Genomic DNA, 26,930 nt, shown 5'->3' with positions numbered 1-26,930 from the left:
CCTTTTATAATACTGCACGTCTGACTAAACAGTCCTTGGCAGTGACAGCAACACCGATCAACTGGAGGCTACGCCGCGGCTGCACAAAGCCAACAGCAGAATGCAACTTCCGCAGATGCCTCTGACTCATACCTTGTGGAACTGGAACGAGTTTCCTTTTGACTCCAAAAACTACCCTGAGCTAGCTAAAAACACAGAATTTAGACTAAGCTCATAAGGGGGTGACTTACAAGAAGTAATGAAAGATTAAATTAACATAATTAGTTATTTAGACTTGCCTGAGCCTCTGAGGGCACTCTCTAATGCCAAGCTCTGCCACATGACACATTAAAAATGTCATATTAATGAAACACTGCCAATCAGAATCAGACAAGGAATTGTGTTTGGACTGTTCAGTCCCCTCCATGAGGATTATAAAGTTTGGGAAATAGCCAAGGTGCAAATAATACAGTGAATGACAATAGGGGAATTGGGGAAACTTACATATTTGCTTGTGCTTCACAAGGGTTTTAATAATAACTGCATAGCCTTTTCTTACTCAAAAAAAAAAAAATCTCATTCAAGTGCCAGGGTAATTTTACCCTAGCGAAGTACATTCAGTCCACTCTGTACTGCAAGTTTATCTACCTGGAAGTGAGTATGTCAGCACATAAATGTAAAACATGCTTGCTTCTCCATAGGAAATGTTAACACATACCAAGAGGGAAGCAGCTTACTGGTTTTGCAAGAGAAATAAATGACTTTCACTTAGTTGACACTGAAGTGTTATTCACACCACCTACATTCTGTGCCTAAGTTAGACAGTGAGAAAACTGCCCAAAGAGGCAAGCTGGTGCAGGGCAGCTGGTGGTCTGAAAATTCACACTACAGCTCACTGTGCATTCTAACAGCTTGGACCCCTGTGCTATCACTTGAATGGAAGTGTACTGAGTTTACTGAGAGGTGAAAAGACTTCTTAGAGATACTAACCACCTATAAAATTGTACATCATTCAACACATGCGCCTCTTAAAAGACATCGAATTCCCCACACTACGTGATCTAAAGAACATGCCAGCTCTTTGCAGACTGCAAGTACTTCTAAAATGAAATTGTTAAAGGAGAGAGATGAGAGATTCTGTATTCATTTTACACAATGGAGTTACTTCTGCCAGCCATCATGCATCCACGAATGACACTAGATTCCAGAATTAGAGACGTAGCTGGAATTGCGTAACTTCTTGCCTCTCCAAAATAATTTGGGGATAATGAATGATCTACTTCTGTCTCTCTATGTGATGAACAATTCTGTGAAATTCCATAGGACAAGACAAGCTGTCAGATGCCAGGTTGCCTCATTTACTTGATCCTAATGTTTACAAGGTTCATCCCATCTGATGTGATGTTGTATTTTCTGTATTATTTAACTGGATTTTCAATTTGTTTCCTTCAGAATAAAGTTAATTGTTATAGACAAGTTTCTAACAGAAAATACAACAGCGAAACAATCTGGTCAATATCAAAAAAGACAATAAATTACATAACTTGAAAACAACCCAACCTTTCAGTGTTACGGTTGTGGTAAAGAATGAGATAAATAATTCAATTAATATTAAATATTCTGTTAAAATTACAAAGTTTACACACATACAGTTCTTCAGAATTAACAGTCGAGGGTGATGTGAAGTTGAAAATTTCTAATGCTACAAAAATCTGAAGACAAACATTAATGGAACTATACACAGCAGCTGTTTCAGAGTCGTATCAATCGGACCTTAACTCAGGCCCACGAGCAGACATTATCCCTCTTAACAAAGTTACCCAGTAGGTAAAGCTACTATACCATATTATTTTATACCTGGGCTAACGTTGCAATCTGTGGTTGTGCCTGTACTGTCATCTGTTGGGTTTCTGCCTCTGTAACGGCTGCATCTCCACTCTGCTGGTTCTCTGCTCCAGATTCCATGGTCATTTAGTTACCTACAATCACAATATTTGTCGTAAGTCTGTGTTGGTATGCAATTCCATTACTCTTAGTGGATCTGGTAGCAATCACTGCATCTGAATTCCCATTACTACATACTAGTTTCATTTACATATTAAAATTGTGCCAAACTATTAGCATTCAGGCAAAATTTTGCGTGCTATATGTCTGCCTCAGGTTCATTTTCCTATGTGTAATGTTCCTGAAAAACTGGTCCAGTTTCCTACAAAAATTGAGATCAGAAAAAAAATGTGTTTTGCTCATGTTAAAATAATTGCTTGGGTGATTGTACTACGATGATCTACTACCTCTGTAATTTGGAACAGTGACCCACAATTTCTCAGGAAACCTCAGTGCCAAGGTGAAAATATGCCATAATTAAGCCATAAAAGCATTGCTGCTACAGCCCTCCCTCTCCCCATCACTGCAGTTTGCAAGTAACCAACAGCAGTTTCTGTATTGGGTACTTAGCTTTCAGTCTTCTATCTGAGCTAAATGTGCAACAGCTCCATACACACTTTTTCCACAGCCAGACTGCATGGATCTACATCACAGCAACTAAAGCTTTTCCACTCTGCAGGATTCAGATCAGTATACATAATGATAGAAGCCAGAAGAACCTTAATGCAATTGATTATTTTTAAATTAAGAGGTACACAGTAATTCATCATGACCTATGTTTTGTATCCTACACATTTTCCAATACACTTATATTTTAGAGAAGTAGCTGAGTTAAGTCTGGATCACTAGAAAACACAACTCTATAGAAAGAGGTTGTGTAACTCCCAATCCCCAGCATGTAGGCAGAACGTAATGAATGTGAATTTCTGCACTGATCTCTGAGAATTACTTTTCAGTTCTTTAAATACTGGTAAGTAAATATTTAAAATCTGACAAAGAACTTCAAAATACAAGGAAACCTTTCCAACAGGGATACAGTAATACAAAATTGAAATGCAGAACCCCCAATACTAAGTAAGAGGAATGGCCATTACCTCCACAGCCACAATACCAATCTTGTGTACCGCTCTGTGCTGCCCAGTTACTCTGGCCTCTCTCTACCCAGCGGCACCACAGTTCTCCAGAGCAGGAGCAAAACCACCAGTTGAGCATTTCTGCTTTCGAGAGGGCCTGGAGGCAGAGGATGCTCAGATCAGTAGGCAGGTGGAAAGAAGGAGAAATCCCCCTCTCCCTCCAGAATTTTACTGGTCCTGGAGAAAGAGACTTAGAATATGTAGCGGTACCACAACCCCTTTCAAAATACTTCATTTTAAACCTAATCTCAGAAAATTTTAATGCCAACTAGGCTTCAGTATTACAGCAATGAGAACATACTAGGAGACACGCTGCCTAAAGCCATAGGATCACAATTCAAACCCCAGAAATTTCCATCTCTTAGAAAATGATGCAACGGCATTTCAAAGTAGTAGCTGCATCTAGCACAAAAAGAATGCAAGTAAATGTATATAAAGCAAAACCTGTATACTTACTATTGAGAAAGATTGCTCAGACTGTGTGTGTGTGTGTGAAAAAATGAAATGTGGTTGTGCGTACCAAAAAATTAGCTCCAACAAGAAGCAGTCATTAAACCTGATTTTCCTTAAAAATAAACAATGAAAAAAACATTTTTAGAAAATGAAAGTTAAAGTCTTCTAAGCACTGGAATTTTGTTCCACCTCTCCTTGTCATGGTTTTACATTCCACTTTATGTGACACCAATCTGAGGTCATATAGTCACTTTAACTATAGGCATATAGCTGTAAACTAGTCATGAAAGAAATTAATTGTGAACTCACTGCTTTGAAGTAGTCTACACTGCCATTTTTATAAGAATGTCAAGGACAGCCTGTATCCACACAAATACTGCAAGCCCATTCTTCCCAACAGCACCCACCCTCTCTCACTGCATTTCATGCTCCGGAAAGCACAAAGGAAAACCCCTGCACTATTACTATTTATAATACACATTACTGTTCTTAAAGGTGTCATTAATTATATTTTAAGTGGTTTTCTCTAACATATAAGTTTTTTATTGTGATAGTTTTAGGCCTCCATGTCACACCTCCTTTCTATTTTAGTATTGTTTTCAAATCAGAGTACTACTAAAGGCTTCTCTTTTATTTTTATCATTTTTATGGAGGTGTCTAGTTTGGTCCCTTTTTTGTGTCCGTACCAGCCATTCTGCCTAGGATAAGCAAATCAACATCTTCCTCTCAAATCCTATGTAAGCATCACAGTGACTGCACCAAAAGCCCACTCCATCAGAGCCACTTAGGAGAATGGGCAGATCACACACAGCAGCAGCATCCCCCAGGCAAATGTTTTCATGGATCTTAAGAAGATACAGTTTCCCTGCTATGTATTCAAATATGTTGCAAAACTAACAATGGCTTTGCGTGCTGATAGAAATTGTGACTCCAGCATGGAGTCAATTGCTATGTAAAAGGGATTAGAAATAGATAAAACGCAGAAAGTTCCTTGAATCAGGGCCTTACCAATGTTCAGAAAGGCAAATGTTGCCAAGTTCCTGTTGATACACGTTTCTGTAGGAAGAATTCTTAGTCTCATACATCGTGAAGGAAAAGACTTGTGGTTTTACAAGCATGGTTTCTACAGTTGTGTCATCTTTGTATATATTACAGTAAGTTTTAACTGTTTGAGGCGCACTCTCCTCTGAAATACCAACATTTTAGAAACCAAATTCTTAACCTGACTTGTAAACATCTAAAAGGAAACTCCTCATAACATACAGTAAGGACTGAGCAATGCAGGAAGCTGCCAGCAAGATTTGCATCTTGACACTGGAGTTGGAACAAGTTTCAAGGGTGACTTATAGGGGCTTTTTGACAAGCTTTGTCATAGATTACTTACAGGTTCTAAGTAATCTTGAATTTGGCTAATTTAGAATGCTCTTCCACCTCAGAGTATTTGCATTCTTACTTCTTCACTACTACCTTTTACAATTAATTGTGAGAAAAAGAGGGAATTATATCAGTGAGCACTGTGGCTTCACACTCAAGATACACTGACCACTTCATTGTTTCACATCTGTTCTAACAGCACAGTATTAAAAGATTGCCAAGGCATACAAGACAAGGCACTTAGAACGTAAATACTTAATAAAAATGCATATCACTGTATCAGGCATGACTCATTTCAGAAATGTTCTTTCAAAAATATTTGTTAAATGTATCTATCTAAATGAAATTGCCTTCTTATGTCTTCACAGAATGCAGTCATCAGTTTATCGACTGTGTGATTGAGCGTATAACCATAATGGCGGTAAGACTATAAGGTTATCAATCCCTATTAGTTCTTGCAGTTCACAATTCTTCCCTGCTTCCAGGCTGCTTTCCAACTTGTCAAAAAAGGACTCACATTTCCACTTTCAGAAAAATAGCTCTTGGTTCATTTTGAACTAAACATTCCTAGATTAAACTAAAGGAAGAAAAAAACCAAACAGCTGTAACAACCAGAGTCAGGACTCTGCTTGTCTGAGACACTCTGGGAATGAACTCTGAACACAGGTTAAGAAAGCTGACATGATTGCCTGGTTAGGTATGGTCTAACTCAACACTTATATTTAATAGATAACTTTATTCATTAAAAAAAAAAAAAACAAACTAGCATTATTCAATGTACTTACTGACAAACTGAAATTCCAGAGATGAGCAGCTAAACAGCAAAACATGCGGCTGACACCCAGTAATTCATTTTAATCAAATCAGTAAAGGGAGAAAGTTCAGCAGAAACTAACTGTGCTAAACAAAGCTGCAATATCACAGCACTAAGACATTAAGCACAGAATTACGATAATGAACACAAACAGTTGCAGAATGCCTAAGAAATTCTGAACTACATACACTGCAAAAATAATCCAAATAATTCTGTCTTGTCCATAGCATAAGCCAAGGGAAGGGCTCTGGGCACTACTGCTTTTAGCTCATCTCAAGTTTCTGCTTGACATGCACCTATGACAACAAAGCTAAAATGTTAGAATGCAATAGTAATAAGGTACTGAGTAGACTTAAAAAATTCTGTTTGTGTAAGCGGGCCCTATCTATCAGCTGGATTACAGTGCAGAGGATGGCAGCACACTGTGGAAATGGGCTTTATGGAATTCAGGTGTTCAGAGAAAGCAAGCATTTGGGGAATGAAAGTTTGTAGCTGTATCAGGAGGCTGCAAAAAAACTGTTATATACCTCAGAAAGATGTCCAAACATTTCAGTAACACAGAAAGTAAGCCAGAAATATTCACTGCCTGAATATAAAACAGCAAAGCTAAAGGTCTGCAAGTTTAAGAGTATAAAAATAAAAATTTAAAAATATTTACTAAAAAAAAGGTGAAAATTGGTACTTATGTACGACACAAAAAAGCCACTGACGCTGATAAGCAATTTATCAGGATTAAAATAGGGTTAGACATGCATAAGGATAACAAGAATATCCATGATTAAGCAGATTATTTCATACAAAAAAAAAAAAAAAAAAAAAAAAAAGCGTAGAACTGAAAGGAAGATAATAATGAGTCAAGATGTAAATTAATTTTGAATCCTTAAAGAATCAAACACTTTCATGAGGGGGCAGATTATATTGTGTTTAATTCTACAGTTCCCAGTACTGTCGTGAGGTACCCACTGATCACTAGTATCTTAGGCAGGATGCTGACTGAGGTGACCTGCAGATAAGATTTATCTCTGAGCTCCAATGCTGTACATTCAGAGCACGAGTACAGCCACCTCCCTTCCTGTCTTTAAACTCAGGAAGATACAACTGTCTTCTTACAGATTTCCTACCTTCTTCAATCCACAGTACTCACCTACTGCCAGTTATTCGGCCTCCCTGATACATCCGCTTTCTTACTCCTTGTATCTCTTTCCCCAGATACCCCTACAAAGTGCTACAGCTTCTCTCCCAGATGCAATGTCCCACCCTCTGGTCCCTGCCCACCCCTTGGCACCAGACCTTGGCTCGCAGTTACCACAGAGCTTTCCTGCTCTGCAAAGACGGCGTGTCACCATGCAGGACCAGACTGAAGGAAAGGAGACGGAGCCCACTTCCCAAGCGGCGCTAAGTCCAAGAAGCAAAGCACCAGTGCTGTGGCAGCTGTAGCAGATACAACCTTCCGGAGTGCCGCAAAGCTGTGAGGCAGCACGGATCAGCATACAGCCGGCAGCCACAGCCGCAGCCTGCTCACAGCAGCCATGGCCGTCACCTGGAACTTACCAGGCCACACACTTCACAACTTTGAAAGGCCTCTTTCTTCTCCACAGCTAAGGGATGGCTTTTGGTTTCACTTTATTCAAGCACTCAACCAGATGCACCACAATGGCTTCCAACGCCAGCAGGGAGCAGACCTGACAGACCCATGCCCAGCCCCGCACGCGCCCTGTCCAGTCAGGGGTCCATCCAGTCATCCTGCCACTGTCACCGCCATGGCCATGCTGCTCCAGGCCCGCCCAGCACCCAGCCACTGAGCTGTGTGTGGCAGTGCAGGGCCACGACAGTAGCTATACACAGAGAGGCCTACGTGTATTAAAATGAATAAACTGTTTCACAAGGCATGTTCCTTTTACTTGTCCCAAATGTGAATGAAGCCTGTTTTGCCTCCTTCTGCATTCCCTTCATTTCATTATCTTCAGCAACCTTTAGCATGAAACAGATTTGAGGATGTTCAGACAAGAGAATAAGTATGGTAACAGTTTTGTATGCTGTTTTAACATGAATGCTGTTGTGTATTTGCCAGTCCTGATTTCAGCAGCTGTCCTGAGTTCTGGAAAGCTCCTCCAAAGTAAGCACGTCAAGCCTGCCCCTCAAGCAGTGCTCACTATGGCCTATATTCCATTTTGTTCATAGCAGGCATACCAGCACCGTTGTTCAGAAAGCACATACATCTCCTTAGTCCACAGTTCCAGAAATTAAATAAAGCCACATTTATTACACGTGGCTTTATTAAGCCACACATCCACCATGAAAGCACTGAAAAGTCATCAAACATCACTGCTGAGTGCTATTATTTGTTTTCACCTTTTCAGTGTAATTACTGAGGACATTCACTTGCAGTCTATAAACATTTCCACTGTCACTTCACAGTGTGGCAGCCTTTTCAACTGCTGAGCAGCTGCTCTGTGAATTCTATTCAATCTCTGTCAGACTGAAAACGTTCAGAGAAAAATAATTTTATTTACTGCTAACATGAGACTTCAAATAACCACTAGTAAACGCACAACACGACAAAACATGCCCATAATTATCTCTCTCTGTCACTAATGACTACACACAAATTGCAGTTTTTATCACAGCTTCACTGCCATCTTAAGCTGTCACTGCCACTGCCCTCAAATGCTTGTTCCTGTCCTGCGCTCTCCTTCGGGTGACAGAAGACTGTGCACAATGCTGTGAACACAACTCAGTTTGCTAATGCTTTTAAAACTACTTTCTACCACTCCTCCGATCCTGTTCATCATACAGCCACTCCCAATTAGGCTGGCTACAGGTCAGAGCAGTACAGGGGTGTGGGAATCAAATGTTGTTTCTGCATTAGAATTGGATAATATTATTTTTATTTCATGATCTCCGCTATCATAGTTCTTTTTGGGAGTCCTTCTACTTAACTTGGGGAAGATCTCTGATAAGTTTATATCACTTATCCTCTAGATGAACCTTCCCAGGAACGCACACTCTGTATATAGGTGTATAGATGTATATTTTGTCATACACACTGCAAGAATATCCTGCACGAGAGCAAACCAGAGAACTAGTCATGGCCTGCCCGAGGAAGCGCCTGAAGAGACATCAGAAGGCCTGGCATCATCCCCAGTGCTCTTTGTTTAACGATGACTTTAAAGAAAATCACCATATCAATACAACAAGGAGAGCACCCAGACATCTTGGAAACAACAGGATGACTACTGACTGACACCAGACAACAAATAAATTAACAACTAAATAACAAATGTAAACCTTCTGATAAGATTGTGAACCTGGAGTACCCAGCCAGTGGGGAAACAGGGGAGGGAGGGAGGCAAGGGGGAGCAAACAGGGTCTAAAGGCTGTCATGATGTGTCCACAGGGGCGCTCCTGCTTGCGGGACGCCCGCCATTGCAATCGCGAATAAAATCTGCTTTTATCAGAATTTTACCAGAATTTTATCAGAATTTTGTCCTGACAAAATTACTTGGATATTTCCAACAACTTGGGGGCTCATCCGGGAGTATTATCGCCTCTTTGGGAGTTTCCCTACTGCCCTGCACAGGATAGGTGCACCCCGCTGATTTCAGCGGTCCTGTCTGGGTGCTGAGGTGACTCCTTGGTACGGCCGATAAAAAACCAAGACTGTTACATAAAGGACGGGCTCTGTGAAAGCCAAGGGGCAGGTAGGCACGGGTGTTGGCCATTGCGACCCGGTAACTTCGTGCACGGACCAAGGAAAGGGGATTTAACTCTTTCCTTGAGGGTCAGTTGGGACTCTTGAGTGTGTGTGACTGAGACACGCTGTCAGTGCGAAGCGAGTGCTGAGTCCCAACCTGCGGTTCTGTTGTCCCACGAGGGGCATGGCCAGGGATGGACGGAGCGGCTGTGTTGGTGAAAGGAAGAGTCTCAGGAGGGAGCTGTTGGTGTGCGGTACCCTGTGCACTTGACAGCAGTACACCCCTATTAATCTGATATAGGAGTATAGTACTCCTGAGGGATTGGGCCCAAAATCCGAGAATCAGAGTGTGGTAACCTGTGAGCTGGGGAGTTCACAGTAGCATTCTGGAGGGATGGGGAATAAGAGTTCTGAGAGCAGGGAAAGAGGTCTCCGGAATGGTGCCTAGAGATTGCCAGCCACTTGGGAGAAGTGCTTCAAAATTGGAAAATAATCCCAGAACTAGGAAAAGAACAGGGAAAAGATGTTTAAATACTGTATACAGCAGAGAGCCACTACAGGGAAAATCATTATTTTGACCAAAAATAGGAGTCTGACGAAGATTGGGCCTGTCAGACTTTGTATTTATATGTAAACAGTAAGACTCCTTTTTCTGAAACAGAATTGGCTTAGGTCACTTAATGAGTGCGAGAAGTAAAGAAATGTTCCCCGTGAGGAGTGGAAGTTCAAAGGAAATAGGAAAGAGAAGCAGAAAGATCATAAATGAGATAACTTCACCCCCTTCAATTTCTAAAGCAGTGCAAGCGGCAGTGACCTCTCCAGAGGAGGAGAGTGGCCGTGCTGCTGATCTGTGCAGGGTCCTGGAGAGAGGCTCTGCTCTCGATTAGTGAGGGAGTTGGAGTAATGCTAATGGCACCTGGAGAGTTTTCCTTTCTCTAATACTAACCTTACTAATACTTCACTTTATCCTCTTAGGCAGTCTTAGGTCAAAGGGAAATAGGGTATGGTAATGCCTGCTGTTTTTACTAGAAGAGAAGTGAGGAGTTCCAAGAAGAATTCCTTAACTGAGGGTCCTATAAGTGTAGCACAACAATTAGATCAATTTCTAGGGCCTAATTTCTACTCATGGATAGAAATCATGTTTATCATTGATATGTTGATTATTGGAGAAGGAGGCTGGCAGCTACACAAGTGTGGGAAATGAATACAGAAGGAAGGTTGGGCTCTGGAGGGAGGCAGAGAGAGGATCCTGAGGACAAATCGTACTGATTTGTAAAGACTGTCAAAGACACAAAGACACAAAGACACTGTCTTTGTGATTGTTAAATGTTTATGTCATGAAAGTGTTACGTTATGTTATGTTATGTCGTGTACGAGGCTGTTACGGAACAAGGGGTGTCTAAAGCGATACGAGAAGACCCCTGAGTTGTATTTTGGCTCACTGGAGAAAGGTTGGTGAGCCAGGGGGAATATTGAATAAGAAACCAGGAACATAAATGTATGTATGAGTAATGGGACCAGTTTTATAATTGAGTATCCTAATCATGAGACCAAGTGCTGGGTGTTTGTGGAAGTTGAGGAATTGTATTGTTTGATTTGTGGATTTTGAAAGCACTGGGAGAAACTTAAGTCTTAATGGTATGTGGAAATGCAGTTGTTAATGGATGTGGAAATGCAGATGTTAATGGTATGTGGAAATGCAATTTTTAATGGTACGTGGAAATGCAGTTGTTAATGGTATGTGGAAATGATGTGGAAATGCCAAAAATGCAGCCCAATGAAAGTTAAGTTAGATGGGAGCCAGCCCAACCAGGGTAAAGCAATGCCCTTTGAGGATACGAGATTGTACGAGGATAAAAGAAATAATAAATAACATTTTGGATTTTGGATTATTAATTGGATAGAAATCCAAATACAACACCCAATCTTGCAAATGAAAAATTGGATGGCAAGAGCTGTAGTTTGGTACAAGATTTGAGGACAATTAATAGAAATGTTGAATATATACAACCCATGGTGTATATCTTTATTAACCAAGTTAAGGAATAAGTAGGTGGGGTTTACCGTTCAGAATTTGAAGTACACCTTTTTCTGCCTTGTTTTGCCAAAGAAAGTCTAAAATTATTTGCCTTTGAATAGGAAAACTCAAATAAGGAGAGAAGAAAAAAATAATAATTAAAAATACTACTAATAATAATTCAGTTAACCTGCACAGTGTTACCTAGAGTTGTGAGAACAGCCCAATGATTTTTGAGAACTGGTCAACTTGTGAGCCTGAGATTTGGGTTCGCCATCTCACAGTGGAACTTTACTGCAGTACGTGGATGCTACAGTAACAAAGGACTGTGTATAATGAACTGTTAGTTTGCTGAATTTCTTGATTTAAATGGCTATCAAGTTTCTCAACAGAAAGCACAACTGATCAAAGAGAAGGAAGCAATTTGCTGAACACCCAGAACACCAATGCAGAGCTGCCTCCAAGCCAGCAGTGTGCGACTGCATGGAGACTGGCTGTGCCAGCTGGTCAGACCTACAGGAGGAACCGTTGGAAGATGCTGAGGAGTCCTGGATTCATCGACGGAAGCAGTTTTGCGAAGACAAGGAACTGTAAGGCAGGACATGCAGTAACTGCTACTCACAAGGTAATAGAAGCAAAACCATTACCTGTGGGGACTTCCACTCAGAAGGCTGAAATAATTGCCTTGACAAGAACCTTAAATATATGGACAGATGCTAAATATGCTTTTGGGGTGGTACCCACTCATGGTGCCAGCTGGAAAAAGCAAGGATTGCTTACACACAAGGAAAACAAATTCAGCATGATGTAAATCTACCAAAGAACATCATGGCTGTTACACATTGTAAAGGACATCAGAAGAGTGACACTGTAAACTGGGAAACTGGGAATATGATGGTGGATCAGGTGGCTAAACAGGCAGCTGAAGGAAAAGAAATTGTAGAACTGGCTTTAAGTCAAGACAGTAAACTTGAAATATCTGAACCTTAGTCAGGATCTATAAGGTACTCTAGAAAGGATAGGAATCTAATTAATGAAGGGAAGAGAGCAAGCTGACAGATGGGTGCATACCCAGATGGACATATTGTTGTGCCTGTTAGTATTTAAAAGAATTTGGTCCTAAGGGAACATAATAAAAGATACGGGGGGTCCAGACACCAGAAAGTAACTGTACAATCCTAGTACCAGGAACAGGGTACAAGTAGGGCTTGTTGGAAAGGGAACCTTCCAGGGCAACAATTGCAAATTGATTTTTTTTTTTGAACTGCCAGGAAAAAGGAGGGTTTCGATATATGCTGGTTCTAACCAATACCCTCTCAGAGTGACCAGAAGCATTCCCTTGCAGGACCAATAGAGCCAAGGAAGTAACCAAGGTGCTTTTGCAGGAGATTATTGCAAGGTTTGGGTGTTCTGCAACAATACCCTTCAACCAGCGAACTCATTTTATCGCAGAGATTGTCCAACAGGGCAGCAAGCGTTGGGAATACATTGGCAATTGCACATAGCACACAGACCACAGGCAAGTGGTCAGGAGGAAAAGATGAACTGTCTAATTAAATCACAGGTTGTAAAACTGGGCAGGAAGCTGGACTATCCTGACTACAGTTGTTGCCTTTGGCTCTCCTTAGCACCAGAACAAAACCTAGAGCCAAAGAGGGGTTAAGTCCTTTCAAAATACTGTACAAAAAGCCTTATATGTTGTACAAACGGGGATCTCTACCCAAGTAGGGAGCGAAATACTAACTCAGCAGGAGATAAGTCTACAGGAATAGCTTTGAGAAAAAGAGAAACTGGTTCTAGGAACTAGAGCCTAAGGCCTTGATATGGCTCAATATGTATATAACAAATCTCTTTAAGATTCGCCCTGGAACCAAGGTGGGTAGGTCTGTTCCAGGTGCTGCTAACATCCCACACAACAATAAAAGCACTGTGGATACATCATACTAGAGTTAAGAAGGTCCATCAAACACAATGAGAACTGAAATCAGCTGGACCCTTAAAACATCCAAAGACAAGAATGTGGGCTTTTGTAATTGTTAGAAATGTTGATTTGATGAGTGCAGCATTTAATGTAAATACTTATGTATCTCTTGTGACAAACATCATTGCATATCAGTATTGTTTGGTATGTGGGCAAGCTAAGGATTTAAACTTTTCACTTCTTGTTGTCCCTGACGATTTTAAGGTGAGAAATCAAACCGTTGCAGGGTTTGAGTCACTGTCCTGGTGGGTGATGATCAACAAGAATGTAGATTGGATTAACTACATCTGTTATAATCAATGGAGATTTTCAAATTATACAAAGAGTGCAATAAGGAAAATTGCAGGACAGTCAGATGCCACAAGTAGGATGGCCAGAGAAAATAGCATCTCCTAAGATATAAAAGTGTATATGTAACGCTGAGTACCCGTTGTTGCACCTTCATCCCAATAACACAGCTCTGGATGACATAATAATGAAGGCATTGCAAGGGCTTAGTGCCACTCTTGTCAATGAAGTGGCAGAAAAATCAGGAATAGATACTTCTGTCACTGGATGGTTCGAGTCCTGGTTTGGTGAATAGAAGGGGTGACTGTATCCACATTTACTTCTTTGATAGTAGTAGCAGGAGCCCTGATGGCCATTGGTTGCTGTGTTTGTGACGGGACTAGTAGAGTTATTGATCAAGACAGCACTATTGAAGCAAACACCAATGGAGCTATTACACTGGGATAAAAAGATGGTATTGGAGGAGATGGAAGATAAAGAAAGTGAAGACGAGGGAAATGTCTATAAAAGTGAACCTTAAAAAAAAAAAAAGGGATTTTTGCAGAAATCAACAGTGTATAAAAAAAGAAAAAGGGGGTAATTGTGGGAATCAAATGCTGTTTCTGCATTAGAATTGGATAATATTATTTTTATTTCATGATCTCTGCTATCATAGTTCTTTCTGGGAGTCCTTCTACTCAACTTGGGGAAGATCATCCCCAGTGCTCTTTATTTAACGATGACTTTAAAGAAAATTACCATATCTATCATATCAATGTCAATATCAATAGGACAAGGAGAGCACCCAGACATCTTGGAAACAACAGGATGACTACTGACTGACACCAGACAACAAGTAAATTAACAACTAAATAACAAATGTAAACCTTCTGATAAGATTGTGAACCTGGAGTACCCAGCCAGTGGGGAAACAGGGGAGGGAGGGAGGCAAGGGGGAGCAAACAGAGTCTAAAGGCTGTCATGTTGTGTCCATAGGCGCGCTCCTGCTTGTGGGACGCTGCCATTGCAATCGCAAATAAAACCTGCTTTAATCAGAGATACCGTCCTGACAAAATTACTTGGATATTTCCAACAAGGGGCCAGGCAAGTAAACTGGAAGTGTGAGTACCAGAACGGCCCCAATCACCACCTGTAAAAAATGCCAAAAATGGCAAAGATCCTCCAGACATTTGCATTCAAGCACAGAAATTTGTGAGGCAAATGCAATAAAAAGCAGGAAAAACTCTTGACACTGAAGATAAAATATTTCATCCTGAACTTACAAGAAAAAATTATTCTCAATTTAAAGCGATCCTGCACAAAGTGGAATCATACTATCAGCTGAACATGATAGCCATGGTCCCACTTCTGTTTACATCAGTGTGACACAAGGGGATGCCTGAAAACACTCTGCTGATTGAACGCAGCAGCCAAAGTAAGTGAGATGAAAATACAGCATTTTCATATAGGCCACTGAAAAATGCAACCAGGGACCTTGGTTATGCTTCACAAACTTTTTTGGCTCACGATTTTTCAAGCAGCCTTCTAATGCGGTTGTAGCTGCGTTTTCAAAGTCAGTGAAAATTTCTCATACTTAACAGATTTAGATATCTAAATGACTGCTGTATGGGAACAAAATATTTGGTTTGTATGCTCTATTTCCCTCTCACTGGGGAAAAAGCTATGAGATTTTTTAAAAAGGTGGAAGATCTAAAACTGAACTCACAGCTACAGAGTAGAGTACCCAAATGAGCCATCAATTCTAGATTCCATATTATTGTGTTTGCATAACACAATGAAGCTGACATTTACCAGGCAGAGGTGAATGAAAATGCACTTGTACAATGTGTGACTGAATGGTGCTTATGCATTCTTCAGTGCTGGATTGTCTTGATTTGCCTTTACATTCTTGGTATTGTACTAGTATCCAGAGTCTGTCTTCAGGCTTGCTAAAAGGAAATAAGACTCGACAATAATTAACTGAAATTTATTTCTTACATCAAAAAGTCACAGGTGTATCCAGCAAGCATTTGTACATATGCATAATTTATTTTTAATGTATACTGCCTTTTCTTGCTCAATATAACATCATCAAGGGACCCAACTGAACTACAAACTTTCCCATTAAGAATAGAAATCAGACACTAAAGGTAAAGGTGAACTCTCCTGATCATCTTAAAAAACAAACAACTCCAATATATTTACATTCAACTGATAATGTGAAAAAAAAAAATCTATGTAAGTTGAAAACCTTATCTAGTAGAAGGGATAGATCTTGTATGAAAGCACCAGTTTTGCCAAGGCCTTTCTAGAAGCTTGGGGGAAGAGATGAGAGTAAGTGCTTCCTAAGACATTCACAATGAAAAGAAACCAAATGCCTCACTGCTATCTCATACCTGCCCGTCAGAAATCCCCCTCAAAACTGTTAGGCTTCACTTAACAAAAGAAAATGCCAACACAAATTATGGACAGGTTATAAAGTCATTTGGTGTCTATTATTACTATTGTTTAATATTTAATCCATAATGATGTTTTATTTATAAATGTATAGTCCTCATACTCAGTGCACATAGTGTATTAGAAGATTAATTCATATGCCTTATGCCTGTGATCCTAATGGTAAGATAGAATTATGATAAATATTTATGAACAGCTTTAGCCAATATGTGCAGCAAAAAAAATCCTCCAAAAGGTGTCAGCAAACTGAAACTGTAGAGAAAGCAGATTAAGGATGATCTGGGCAGTATATTCTATCTATTCACAAAGACTTCAGGAGAACCTGCTTGTTTCTAAGAATTCGACACATCTTGCAGTTCTCATACATTTGTTGCCAATGTTATTTATACAGTGCATTTACATACTAACGGACTGCAGCTCACCACAGCTTACCATCTTTTCTCTGAGATTATTTTTAGAGTATAAAAAGCACCTAATTTTCAACCTGCGCTGATTTCTTGTAATTCCTGCAAGCAGAAGAAAGTTTTCCTCTCACAAAGGTGCAACTATGTATAAATATCAACTGATACTTCTAAAAAATATCAATTGATCTTATCTACGTGTGCCTACTGAAAGTACTGTGGAGAACTCTGCAACTTGTGGCTGTTGGTAAGTTATCACAACAACATATCTGAATGGTATTATTTGTATGAAGACATCTTCAAGATGACACAAGGGCTTCAAACGATTTTTGTTATGGTGTTTGGGAGCCAATGCTCTTGCTGAGCATATCATGAACTCGAGAAGCAAGCTCTTACCAATCAGTACAGGTCTAGAAAACTAACAATAAGCATCGCTGTTTGTAAGCAGGCTTAATTTATTTCTTAACTGCGGGTGGAGAACTGAAAATTACAGAGCCCACGAGATCTGAAGCTGACTGATGTAACAACGACATCAGACAATGTTTTTCACTTTAAGGGTGCTAACTGTGACCAGACACTATTCAAATGACAGTTTTTTAAGAAAAAAGGAACAGACCTTTACACTAACGTTAGTGAAATCTTTCCCTTTTTGTTACTTCAAAGGCCTCTGTGACACTGCTGGATGCTGCAGATCATACTCCCTTTTGCAAACAGGGATATCCAACAGAAGGTGTGGTCTGCATCTGCTGAGTCCATGGTGAGTTTGCTGGACACAAACATCTAAAAGTCATGTATTGTATTAATGCAGCCTGAACTCAAGTACTGTGACTACAACAGTAAATACAATGAACTAACATCTCTGTCCTGCTCATGACACCCTGCATCCAAGCTGGAACACCCTACCTACTCTTAACAGGGGTTATTAGTTTGGGCTCAGCATCACATGAAAGCAGCTGCATGATTCCTGCACAAGGAGGAAGGTTGTGCCTGCTGACACAATGAGCAATTCAGAACATGTGTTCTGGTACCACTCAGCCAGAGATGCTCAATAAATAACGAAATCCGCCACGCTGCTCAACAGGAGCCAAGATGCTTCCTGCCTCTCTTCACCGCAAACATCAGCATGTGAAGGTATTCCAGCAGAAGAGCTAAGGCACTCCAGAATGACAGAAAGGAAAACTCATTCTGCAAGCAGACAGATACCTCCTCTTTCCCCAGAGGGAGGGAGGAAACAGGAGGAGGTGTTACAGAGACCTGTGTCCACACCAATGATGAAAGCAGTATTCACAGCAGAAAGTGATGCAAAGATAGCAAGGTTAAGATTCATCTAAGAAAGTGCATGTGTTCTTTTTTCCCCGCTCTGTAGACCTGTCAGGACTTGACCTGCCACTGTAATTCAAACAAAAGACATTTGTTTTCCTCTGTATGCATTTTTGTGTCTTGTAGCCTTAAACTGCCCCACCAGTCATCCTGCAGAGCAATACCAATCTAACTGCTGTGGGTCATATTAGAAAACATTTGGATGTGTATAGTTAGGCTCTTTGTCTATAAGCCAGGCAACCTTTAAATGTCCCAGCTCAGAGGCACCAGCTGGAGGAACTGTGGTAGTCCCAAGCCTGCAGCTGCACAGAACTCTGCAAGGAGAGACTCTACACATACTGGCGCTCAGCGCAGGGCTATCTCTGTAGTGGAGTTCTTGGCAAACAATTATGGAGCAATGGCTGGCAGCTCAACAGAGAACTCTCCCAGAAAAAGTTCAGACTACGAGGTCCCCAGGTGAACACAAGGGCATTTAATAACAGGCCCTCCTGCACAGGCTTTGCTCTAAACGCACAGAAGAGATTTGCACATGTCCAATCACTGGGACCAAAACAAACACTGAAGTGAACAAGACTGAGGCTCCTTTGAAATTACATAAACATCACCCAGCTCTTTCAGTGCTCAGAGCAGATCAGGAATGACACACTAAAAAAAGCTGAGTGTTACACAGAGTCACAGCAGTCTGGTGAACCTGAGTGCTCCAGGGCCAAAGATCAGGAATGCAACAAATAAGTGATCCTGCTGCTGTAGCAGAGAATGGTGTCGTCTCACTACAGGTGTTTCTTTCAGTGTAGTAATTTGCATTATATACCAGGTATGACTTAACAGAAGCATATGTAGGAATGTGATCAAGACAGATACCCACAGAGACATGTTTATTATTACTCAAAATCTTTCACTTTCAAAGTAACTCATTTCCAGAGTAAGTGGGTTAATTTTTTAGCGTGAAAATATTAATAGGCACTTCACATTCATCAGGACAGCGTACCATTAGACTAGACTCAAGCTGCTTAGAGATTCCACTGATTAAAGATGACGTCTAATGTAATATGAATGTAACTTTATATTACAGAACTTCATCTGCTGGAAAGTCCCAGAAATTCAGGGTACTTCCCCATGAATAAAGTAAATGTTTCCCACCCTGTAACGATGGAGGGCAGCTGTCAGTATTTAAAGTTCTTTATTTGGTCACCCAAAACATTAAATTAGACACCTGAATTTCATCATCCATTTGAGGTTTATTTTTCATATAAAAATGTGAGAAAAAGCCTGAGGTTTAAATCTTGTCACCTTTGTTGAAGTCACCTCAGCAGAATACTGCAAACTGAAAAGGGCCAGATGTTGAAAATCACAGTCCAGAGACTACTGTCTTTTTCTCATCATTCTTCTGTCTCAGAGAACTGTCAGATCAGTTAAGAAACTGAGGGCAAGCATGGAGAGTTTTAGGTATTATCAACATACCACTGAACTTGACAAAAGAATTTTATGTCACAGTTTGTGTCTGTGCTGAGATTCTGTTTGTTGGTGAAAACAGACCGCTCCGTTCCAAACGTTTCTAACCCTCCTCTGAATGTCAGTGGCTAAACAGCTCGTTGAAAATGCTTCTGATATTGAGGCTGCAAGTTCTATAGGGATGAACAATTAAAAAAATACATTGTTCTCTTTGATGCTTGTAACACATGTAGTAACTACAGAGTTCAACCCACTGTGCAACACAAAGTTCTGTAACTTGGTAAACTCTAGGAAGTTTTGTTTAGAAAACACCACCACTTTTAATGAGTTCAGAAAGAAAACACAACAAAACTGATGTTTCAGACCAATGTTTTCACTGTTTTATTAACAGAATATAATTAGAACTAGTCATCTGAAAGCAAGATTGAATGATTTATACAGAGCTGATAGTTAACAGATATAAAGCCAAGTGTCTGAAACAACTTCAAAATAACCTGTATCTGCAGATGCAACACAGATTTTGTTGTAATAGCTTTGTTTCCTTCTTCAGGGACAGGATAGAGTAACTTTTGCTCTGATGCTGCTCTGAAGTGAAAACCTGAATTTTCTACAGTTGGAGTGCTGCAGTAGAATATGCCCAGGAATTCACAAGAAAAACAACACTTCCCTACAGACCTTGCCCTTGTCCAACTTCTGAATGCTTCCAATTCACAGAATGTATTGAAACATTAAAACTGAAAGGCTTGGGGCTCATGCCACGGCTCAGCTCGGAAATACTTTAAATCCTGAAATTGCTCTGGCTGAATTACATTAAAATTGTTGCTGCTTGGTCGGTTAGCACTGCTCTTGAAGCAACAGAAGATATCTTAGCGTACCAAAATTAAATCTATGACCCACCCTCCCTAAACACCAACTGAAAATAAACCACAACCAAATTCTATAACAAGTTGATCAACTGTATGGGTTCTGTCTTATTTTTCATGCATTTTTGGATTTGCATGGACAGTGTAGGAAAACTAAAATGAGCAAGGTCTTTCATATGCTTGCCAGGCAGATCTGCTCTGCTTAATATCGTCTCCATAACCAAGAACCTTGGTTCTCAAATATTTGTGTGGATTAAAGACTTGTATTACCAGTGGCCACCACAACTTTCTGGATGGAACAGAGATGTGACCTGCTGGTAACTCTGATTTGAGAACGGTGGACCTGAATAAGCAGCAGGAGCCAGTGATGAACCAGAAAGGGCCAGAGAAGGAAACAGAATCCATGCCTTGCTTTAGTATACAAAACTGTATAAGCATAGAAAAGAAAATCTCTGTTTTGCTTTCTGCAACTAGTCATAGCTGGCAGCACTGCTCCAGCTCAGCTTTCCTTCTCGTTCCTATTTATTTCTACCCTTACAGCTGCCTGTGAAGCTGTGCAGTAAATGGGACTGGGGACCAATTTGGACTACATACAAAGCAGAAAATACAACTTATCTTTAATCTGAACTTGTTTTCTGATAATTTCACAATCCCACAAGCAGTTGTACTGGTCCTGCTGCCATGGGACCAAGAACAGAGAAGGTGAAGTAGAGTTTACCCTGCTGAAGCCTGGCCTGCCCATGGGAGCAAAGTAGATCAGATCATGGATAGGTGTCGTAAGACTGCAGGAAATAACAAAGCTACTGAAGAAAACACACATTCTGTAACATGAATATTAATGTTTTATTAATAACTCTCCTTAAGAATGGGAGGCTAAAAGCAGATTTTTTTTCCAAGGAGGGCTTGCTGAGAACTGGGTAGCGCGCCATGTACTTCAGACTGCTCCACCTCCGAGAAAGCAGCTGTCTGCTGCCTCCTCTGCCCACCTCAGGATACTGTGCGCTAGTGTGCAATCCACAGAAACCTTTTGCTACAACTTTCCTGCTACAAGTTTCAACCACACTTGTTATTTTAAAAACCAGAGGAGAGGCTGCAGCAGTTACATGCAGTAACAGTGTAACAGTAACAACCTGTTGGGCCTGGACAACTTCTGGAGCTTTGTCTTTCCAGTGAGGTTTCATTAAAAGCTATCAAATGCAATTTTCCTCACCTGACTGGGCTCCTGACAACCAGAGGCAGTCAACTGTCACATCAATCCAATCTCTTGAGAAGACTGAAACCCACCTTTGATGAGGAGGAGCTAGTTCAACCACGCAAGTGTCACCAGGCTTTCCAAAAGAAGGAAACTTTCAATTTTCTTTTTATTTAATTCAGCTGAAACACTTGCTGTGTTACAACTTTCCTAGACACAAAGACAGAACCCAGCTCCTCCTGTGGCTCACAAACAAGGATGTGCTGCAGCTCCGTGGGACAGGCTGTGGTCCAGCTCTGCTGCTGAAGGGATATAGTTGTCTTCCTCCTTCCTATGGTCTCACTGTGAATTTGCACCACGCTGGTACTAGCAGGATCTCAATTGCCAACCAACTCAGCTCACTCATGCAGAAGAAAACTGACCTGACAACAGTTTTCTCTCATATCAATGATTTGAACAGGCTTACTAAATTGTACAACTGACACTACAACCTACGCCAGGGATGGGCAAACAACATGCAACAAAAAGCAGGAAAAGGGGAAGGAGAAAGATGTCTGTCTGTTGAGAGCCACACACAGTCACGTCAGCTCAGATGAAATGAGGCCAGCAGGCTCCTGCTGGTACCACACTGCAGTGTTTCTGCACACTGCCCCTTTCCACACCTTCCCTCCCTCAGTATTGCCCAGAATGTTCCTATCAGTACAAGAGAGAATAATTTGGATGAGTTTCACGAGGGTCAGAAGCCCTGCTTTTGTCTAACGCCCTAGGATTTACTCAAGAGAAGGCTCTCCACAACATACTAGGCTTTAATTTACAAACCCTGTGTATATTCCAAGTCTCTTGGAGGAGCGGACAGGCACCAGCAGAGTTTGAGATGGGGCCAACTATACAGAGCCAGAGAAAGAGCCATCAGGGAAAGGCAAGAAAATACTGCATCCCATCCATCATTCTAAGGGGTATAAAAGATCAGTTGGATGGGAGAAGATTCCACATTCATCCCTAGGAAAGGTGCAAGGGAAAGCAAAACCGGACTATTTGAATAGCTGTCAAGAAAGAGAAGGATTGAGGCAGTATCTACCAGAAAAATGCATGCAATACTGGAGCCAAAACGCGACAGGAGGTTGTACTGTAGCTGTAGGGATGGTTAAAAACATTGCAGCAAGGCATTGCAGGGAACAGGGACAGGAGGTTAGGAGTTAGAGCAGATGATCAACAAAGAACAGTGCTGAAGAAGAGAACACAGTAGTCTTTAAACATGCAGAAGGTGCTTAAGCAAAGAAAATAAGTAGTGTTACAAACAGTATGTGTATTACAGTTTGGAAGCAGCTGCTGCTCACGTTCATTTACTCCTACTATCTGACACATACAAAAACTTAAACTTAGTGAAATGATTGAGTGCCGCAGCTAAAAGGACAAGAACCATGTGATCCAACTTGGCTATAAACACAGCAATAATCTCAGAACTTCGTGCAGGCTGCATTTCCTCATCTAGCAGCACTGCTGCTCAGGCTGCCCCTCTCCTGCTTCTCCCAGTCCTGTCCCTTCCCGTGATGTGCTGGCACAGCCACCGTGCAGCCCTGCAGCAACTAGGGCAGGGCGCCGGCGTGGGGAAATACAACCCAGCCTGACAGAAAAGGAAAACACAACCCAGACTTACAGTTCTTGCAAATGAAGGAGAAAAAGGTTTTACTGATAGCCTCCCTGACCAACCGAGCTGCCGATGGGATAGCACTTACAGGGTCAAAGGCATTTCTACACATCACTTCAACTCTCTCCTCCAAAAAGTGTGAAAATCTCAAGGGCAGACATTTCAGTTTCATGTTCCTGCATGAAGGCAGCTTTAAAATAGCACACTGCAAGGCCTTCTGCAGCTTTACGGTAGCCGGGGCTGCCTGGGCTGACTGATGGTAACAGAAGAGCAACTGGAACGACTCACATCTTTGGAACTATTGCTACATTTTTTCACCCAACGGTCTCAGATTCATAACAAGTAACAAATCTCAAAACATTCTCATGTATGCTTATAATCTCAAGGGGCATCTCTTCAGGGGTGAAAGAATCACTGAAACTATCTAACAGGCATGTGTGCTGCTTTAAAACTACTTGTATGTAAGTTTATAAAGCACAGACTAACAGACCTCCACAAAATGCTTTACTCTCCGAATCCTGTGGATTCTCTGGTCTCAGTGGTACCACAAAGAGATGGCAGCAGCATCCCTGTCTGTTTGCAAACGCTGCTCTCCCTGGCAAACCCCAGAGAACAAGCAGAGCCAGGGGCATTTCATCTGCACAGCGCACATGGCAGTTCTAGAAGCACGCAAAACCAAAAAGTGTTGTGCTTCCTCTCACCTTTTTAACCTCAGTACTACCAAGCAGCTGACAAGTTTTGAAGAATAAAATAGGTGTCAGTGCCTTAGTGGGCACCGGGAGAAGTGCAAAGAAAATCACTAACCACGAGGTGGTCAGGTTTTCATCATCACCGTGAAGTGTGACCGCACAGACTGCAGATGAGGCCACACCATTTTTGATTTAGAGAAAAACCAGAGTATTGCCATAAATCTCCAGCTGCAAGCAGGCAAGGAAGCAGTGAGCTCCAGCCCAACTCAGCGGGGCTGTTTTTCTCGCTGAGGATTACTGTCTTTTTCATGAAGCTGACTTTAGATTACAAGCAGAAAGCTGGCAAGGCCTTCTCACTGCAGCAAAGCCTTGAGAAGTGTGGCATGAGTAACCCATCTCCACTTGCTAAGAGATCTTAAAATAGAGGTGAAGTGTGAATATCCCATTTGTTGCACAAGGGTGTCAACAGAAATTCCCTATCAGGGCCTCAGCTGCTAGCAAAGCCTGCACCCAGCGGGCTGCAGCTGCACACAGGCAAGAAGTGCTCACCTCTGAGCACGGTTGAACTGCTACTTTCCAGAACATTTTGTATTTGATCTCAGGACCAGCAATAGTGACAACAGCTCACACTTCCATGAAACAGGCTGATGACTTGACAGCCTAAATTAGATGCTTCTAAATTTTCTGCATCAACAGATCACTCCCCCTGTCAGACCATTCCTTGCACGCAGGGCAGCAGGCACCTTACATCAGAGCCATGGGGAGGATCAGATGCAAACAACATCTCATGGGAGATCCAGATACAAAGCTGGGAAAATTATTTTTAACACTTATACTCTATCAATGAAATTTTAAAAATTATTGTATTATGCTTTCCTGCACTGAAATATCTGATCTTGGGTCACCTGACAGTGATGCATAGCAAACACAATCTCCTGCCTGCTGCTCTTCCCAACCTGCCCTGCGAGGATGGATATACAGAGCTCATGCGAATACAGCGTATGGGTTAGAAAACGTGGATCTGAGAGTCCTCTGCCGTTATGAAACCATGTTTGGGGGGATAAATAAAGTGCCGTGTTTCTGAAGTGACAGAAAGTACTATAAGGACTTACTGCCACATTTTTGTATTTAAAATGTAGTGCATACCCCCATCAAACCAAGAATGAATGAAATACATCAGCCACTACAAATCATTTAATCACCACCAACAGCTCTGCTGCCCGCTGACACCCACAGATGTCCCATTGTTCAGTTACAGCTTTAGGAACCCCTCTATCATAGAGAGCGACAAGCGACGTGGAACATCCTTGGCATTTATGTCAACAGTGGTGTAAGCGACACAACACAGCAATTTGCACAGAAGGAAGGACAGGCTATCCACATGCTCCTGTGAATCGCTAATATCTGTCTTGACCAAAGAAATTGTTTTGGTGACTTCCATTTTACTCCACAAACAAAGCCAAACATATTTGCTGGTGATGGGGAAGGGACTAAGTACAGATGCTGTATTTCAAAAGAGAGTGCTTGGTGCTCACAGTTGCTTAATGATTGTAGGTCAGTTTCTAGTCCTTTATTTGAGAAACAGGAAAATTGTTTCTAACCCCAGGAAGAGATGTTTTTCATAAGAGTGTTACTCCAAAAGCACTGCAATACTTAAAAGGGTAACTAAAAAAAAAAAAAAAAATCTGGAAAAGACATATAGTCTGCAAAAATAAAATAAATCTACCTCCTCGTGTGTACTCGAGAGGTGTAATAACCTTCGTGTAAAATACATTTTTAAGAAGATCCGATTGCCACGTCACTTTGAATTATTGCTGAGCACAGAGATGTGGATATCCAGGTTTGGAAGCGGGAATAGAGTCCTCTATCCTAGGGAACAAGGCGGGAACGGCCCGCAGCTGCGGCACCGGCGGCGGGCGAGCCGGCGTGGCGTGGGAAGGCGCCGTCGTTGACATTTGCGATTAAGGGACGGGCAGAGGTCGGATCCCGCCGATCGTGCGGCACTCGGAGCCGCGGGGAGCTGGCACCGGCGGTTCCCGAGCGAAGGCTGGCCGCCGCGGCCGGGCTCGGGTTCGCTGCGGGTTAAAAATACCGCCGGGGCGCCCGGCTCCGCTCGGAGGCGTCGGGTGCCGGCGCGGGGACCTCCTGCAGGCGGGCCGGGCTCGAGCCGTGCCGCCGACGGCGCCCTGCGGGACGCGGCGGCGGCTCTCGGCTGTCGGGCGGCGGGGCCGCGGCCCGGCCCGGCCGGGGGAGGAGAGCGGGGCAGCGCCGCCGGAGCCCGGCAGCGGCGGAGGGCGTCCCGCGCCGCGGGCGAGCGGCCGCCCCGCGCCCCCGTCCTCGTCCTCCCGCCGCGGGGCCGGGCCCTCCCCGCCGCGCCGAGCGCCGCCGCTGGCTGCCGCCGGAGCGGCCCGGCCGAGCGGCCGCCGCCGGGCCGGCTCCCATCCGCCATTATCCTTTGTTCGCGGCGCGGCGGCGGCGGGGACGGTGCGGGGCTCGGCTCCATCTTTGAGGCGGGCGCCCCTCCCGCGGGCGGTGCGAGGCCGGGCCCCCGCGTCCCGCCGCCCGCCGGCCGCCCCGGTCCCCGCCGGGCTCCATTTCCTTCCCTCCCCCCCGCCCCTGTTCGCTGGGCGCCGTCCTCCTCTTACCGGTTGCGGGCTGCTCCGTCACTGCTTTCGTTCGCGCCTGGGATCTCGCCGCAGTTTTATTCTCTCCCCCACGTAACACACCGCGTCAAACTACACCTCCGCCGCGTCACTCACACACACACAGGCGCTCCCAGCCCGGCGACAGGCAGGCAGCGGCCGACTGAGGAGCGCCAGCCAGGGAGCAAGCGCCGAGCGCGCCGCGGCCCGCACGGAAACCGCCGAGCGCTCACGGAAACCGCCGAGCGCGCGGCGAGCGGCGGGAACGGCCGAGCGCGCCGCCGGCCCCCTCGGAAAGAGCCGAGCGGCCGCGGAAACGAACGAAGCGCCCCGGAGGGCTGGCGGAAAGAGCCGAGCGGCCGCGGGAAGGCGCGAACGGAGCTTCCGCCCGAGGCGGCCCGCGGGGCGGGCGGCGGGGTAGGCGCGGAAACCTCCGGGCGCTCGCGGAAACGGCCGAACCGCCCCGAGCCGAGGGGGTCCCGCGGGCGGGCCGCCGCCTCCCCGCAGAGAGCGCCCGGGGCGTCGGGACGCCGGGTTCGCCGAGCGCGTCGGCCGCCGCCCCGCGGGGCCGCGCGTCCCAGGGTTCCCCCCTCGCTGACCCGTTGATCTGGGGGCCTCCTCGGTTCTCGGGGACCCCCACACCCAACGTCTCCACAAGCACGGCACGGCT

The 26,930-nt window shown here is 43.2% G+C and overlaps 1 protein-coding gene across 4 annotated transcripts in view; it reads right to left on the bottom strand.

The window, feature by feature from the left end:
* CREB1 (cAMP responsive element binding protein 1) overlaps positions 1-26,478 on the bottom strand; it is a 42,264-nt gene extending 15,786 nt beyond the window's left edge. For 2 of the 4 annotated variants that reach the window (XR_008204649.1, XM_052674935.1), the window contains exons 1-2: positions 26,264-26,478; positions 1,837-1,958 (exon numbers count right to left, since the gene is read on the bottom strand). Coding sequence is in view for 2 of the 4 variants with exons in the window: in XM_052674935.1 (XP_052530895.1) it covers positions 1,837-1,950 (114 nt within the window). In the remaining 2 variants the exon portion in view is untranslated. Of the gene's footprint in view, positions 1-1,836; positions 1,959-2,957; positions 3,094-26,263 lie in introns of all 4 variants that reach the window. The other 2 variants (XM_052674936.1, XM_052674937.1) reach the window with 2 other exon arrangements.
* Positions 26,479-26,930: the final 452 nt, after the last annotated feature.

The sequence above is a fragment of the Tympanuchus pallidicinctus genome, unplaced genomic scaffold (assembly GCF_026119805.1).
Source record: "Tympanuchus pallidicinctus isolate F22 unplaced genomic scaffold, pur_lepc_1.0 scaffold15, whole genome shotgun sequence".
Classification (NCBI taxonomy): domain Eukaryota; kingdom Metazoa; phylum Chordata; class Aves; order Galliformes; family Phasianidae; genus Tympanuchus; species Tympanuchus pallidicinctus.
Note: the sequence above shows the minus strand (reverse complement) of the source record. Positions and strands in the feature narration are given on the sequence as shown.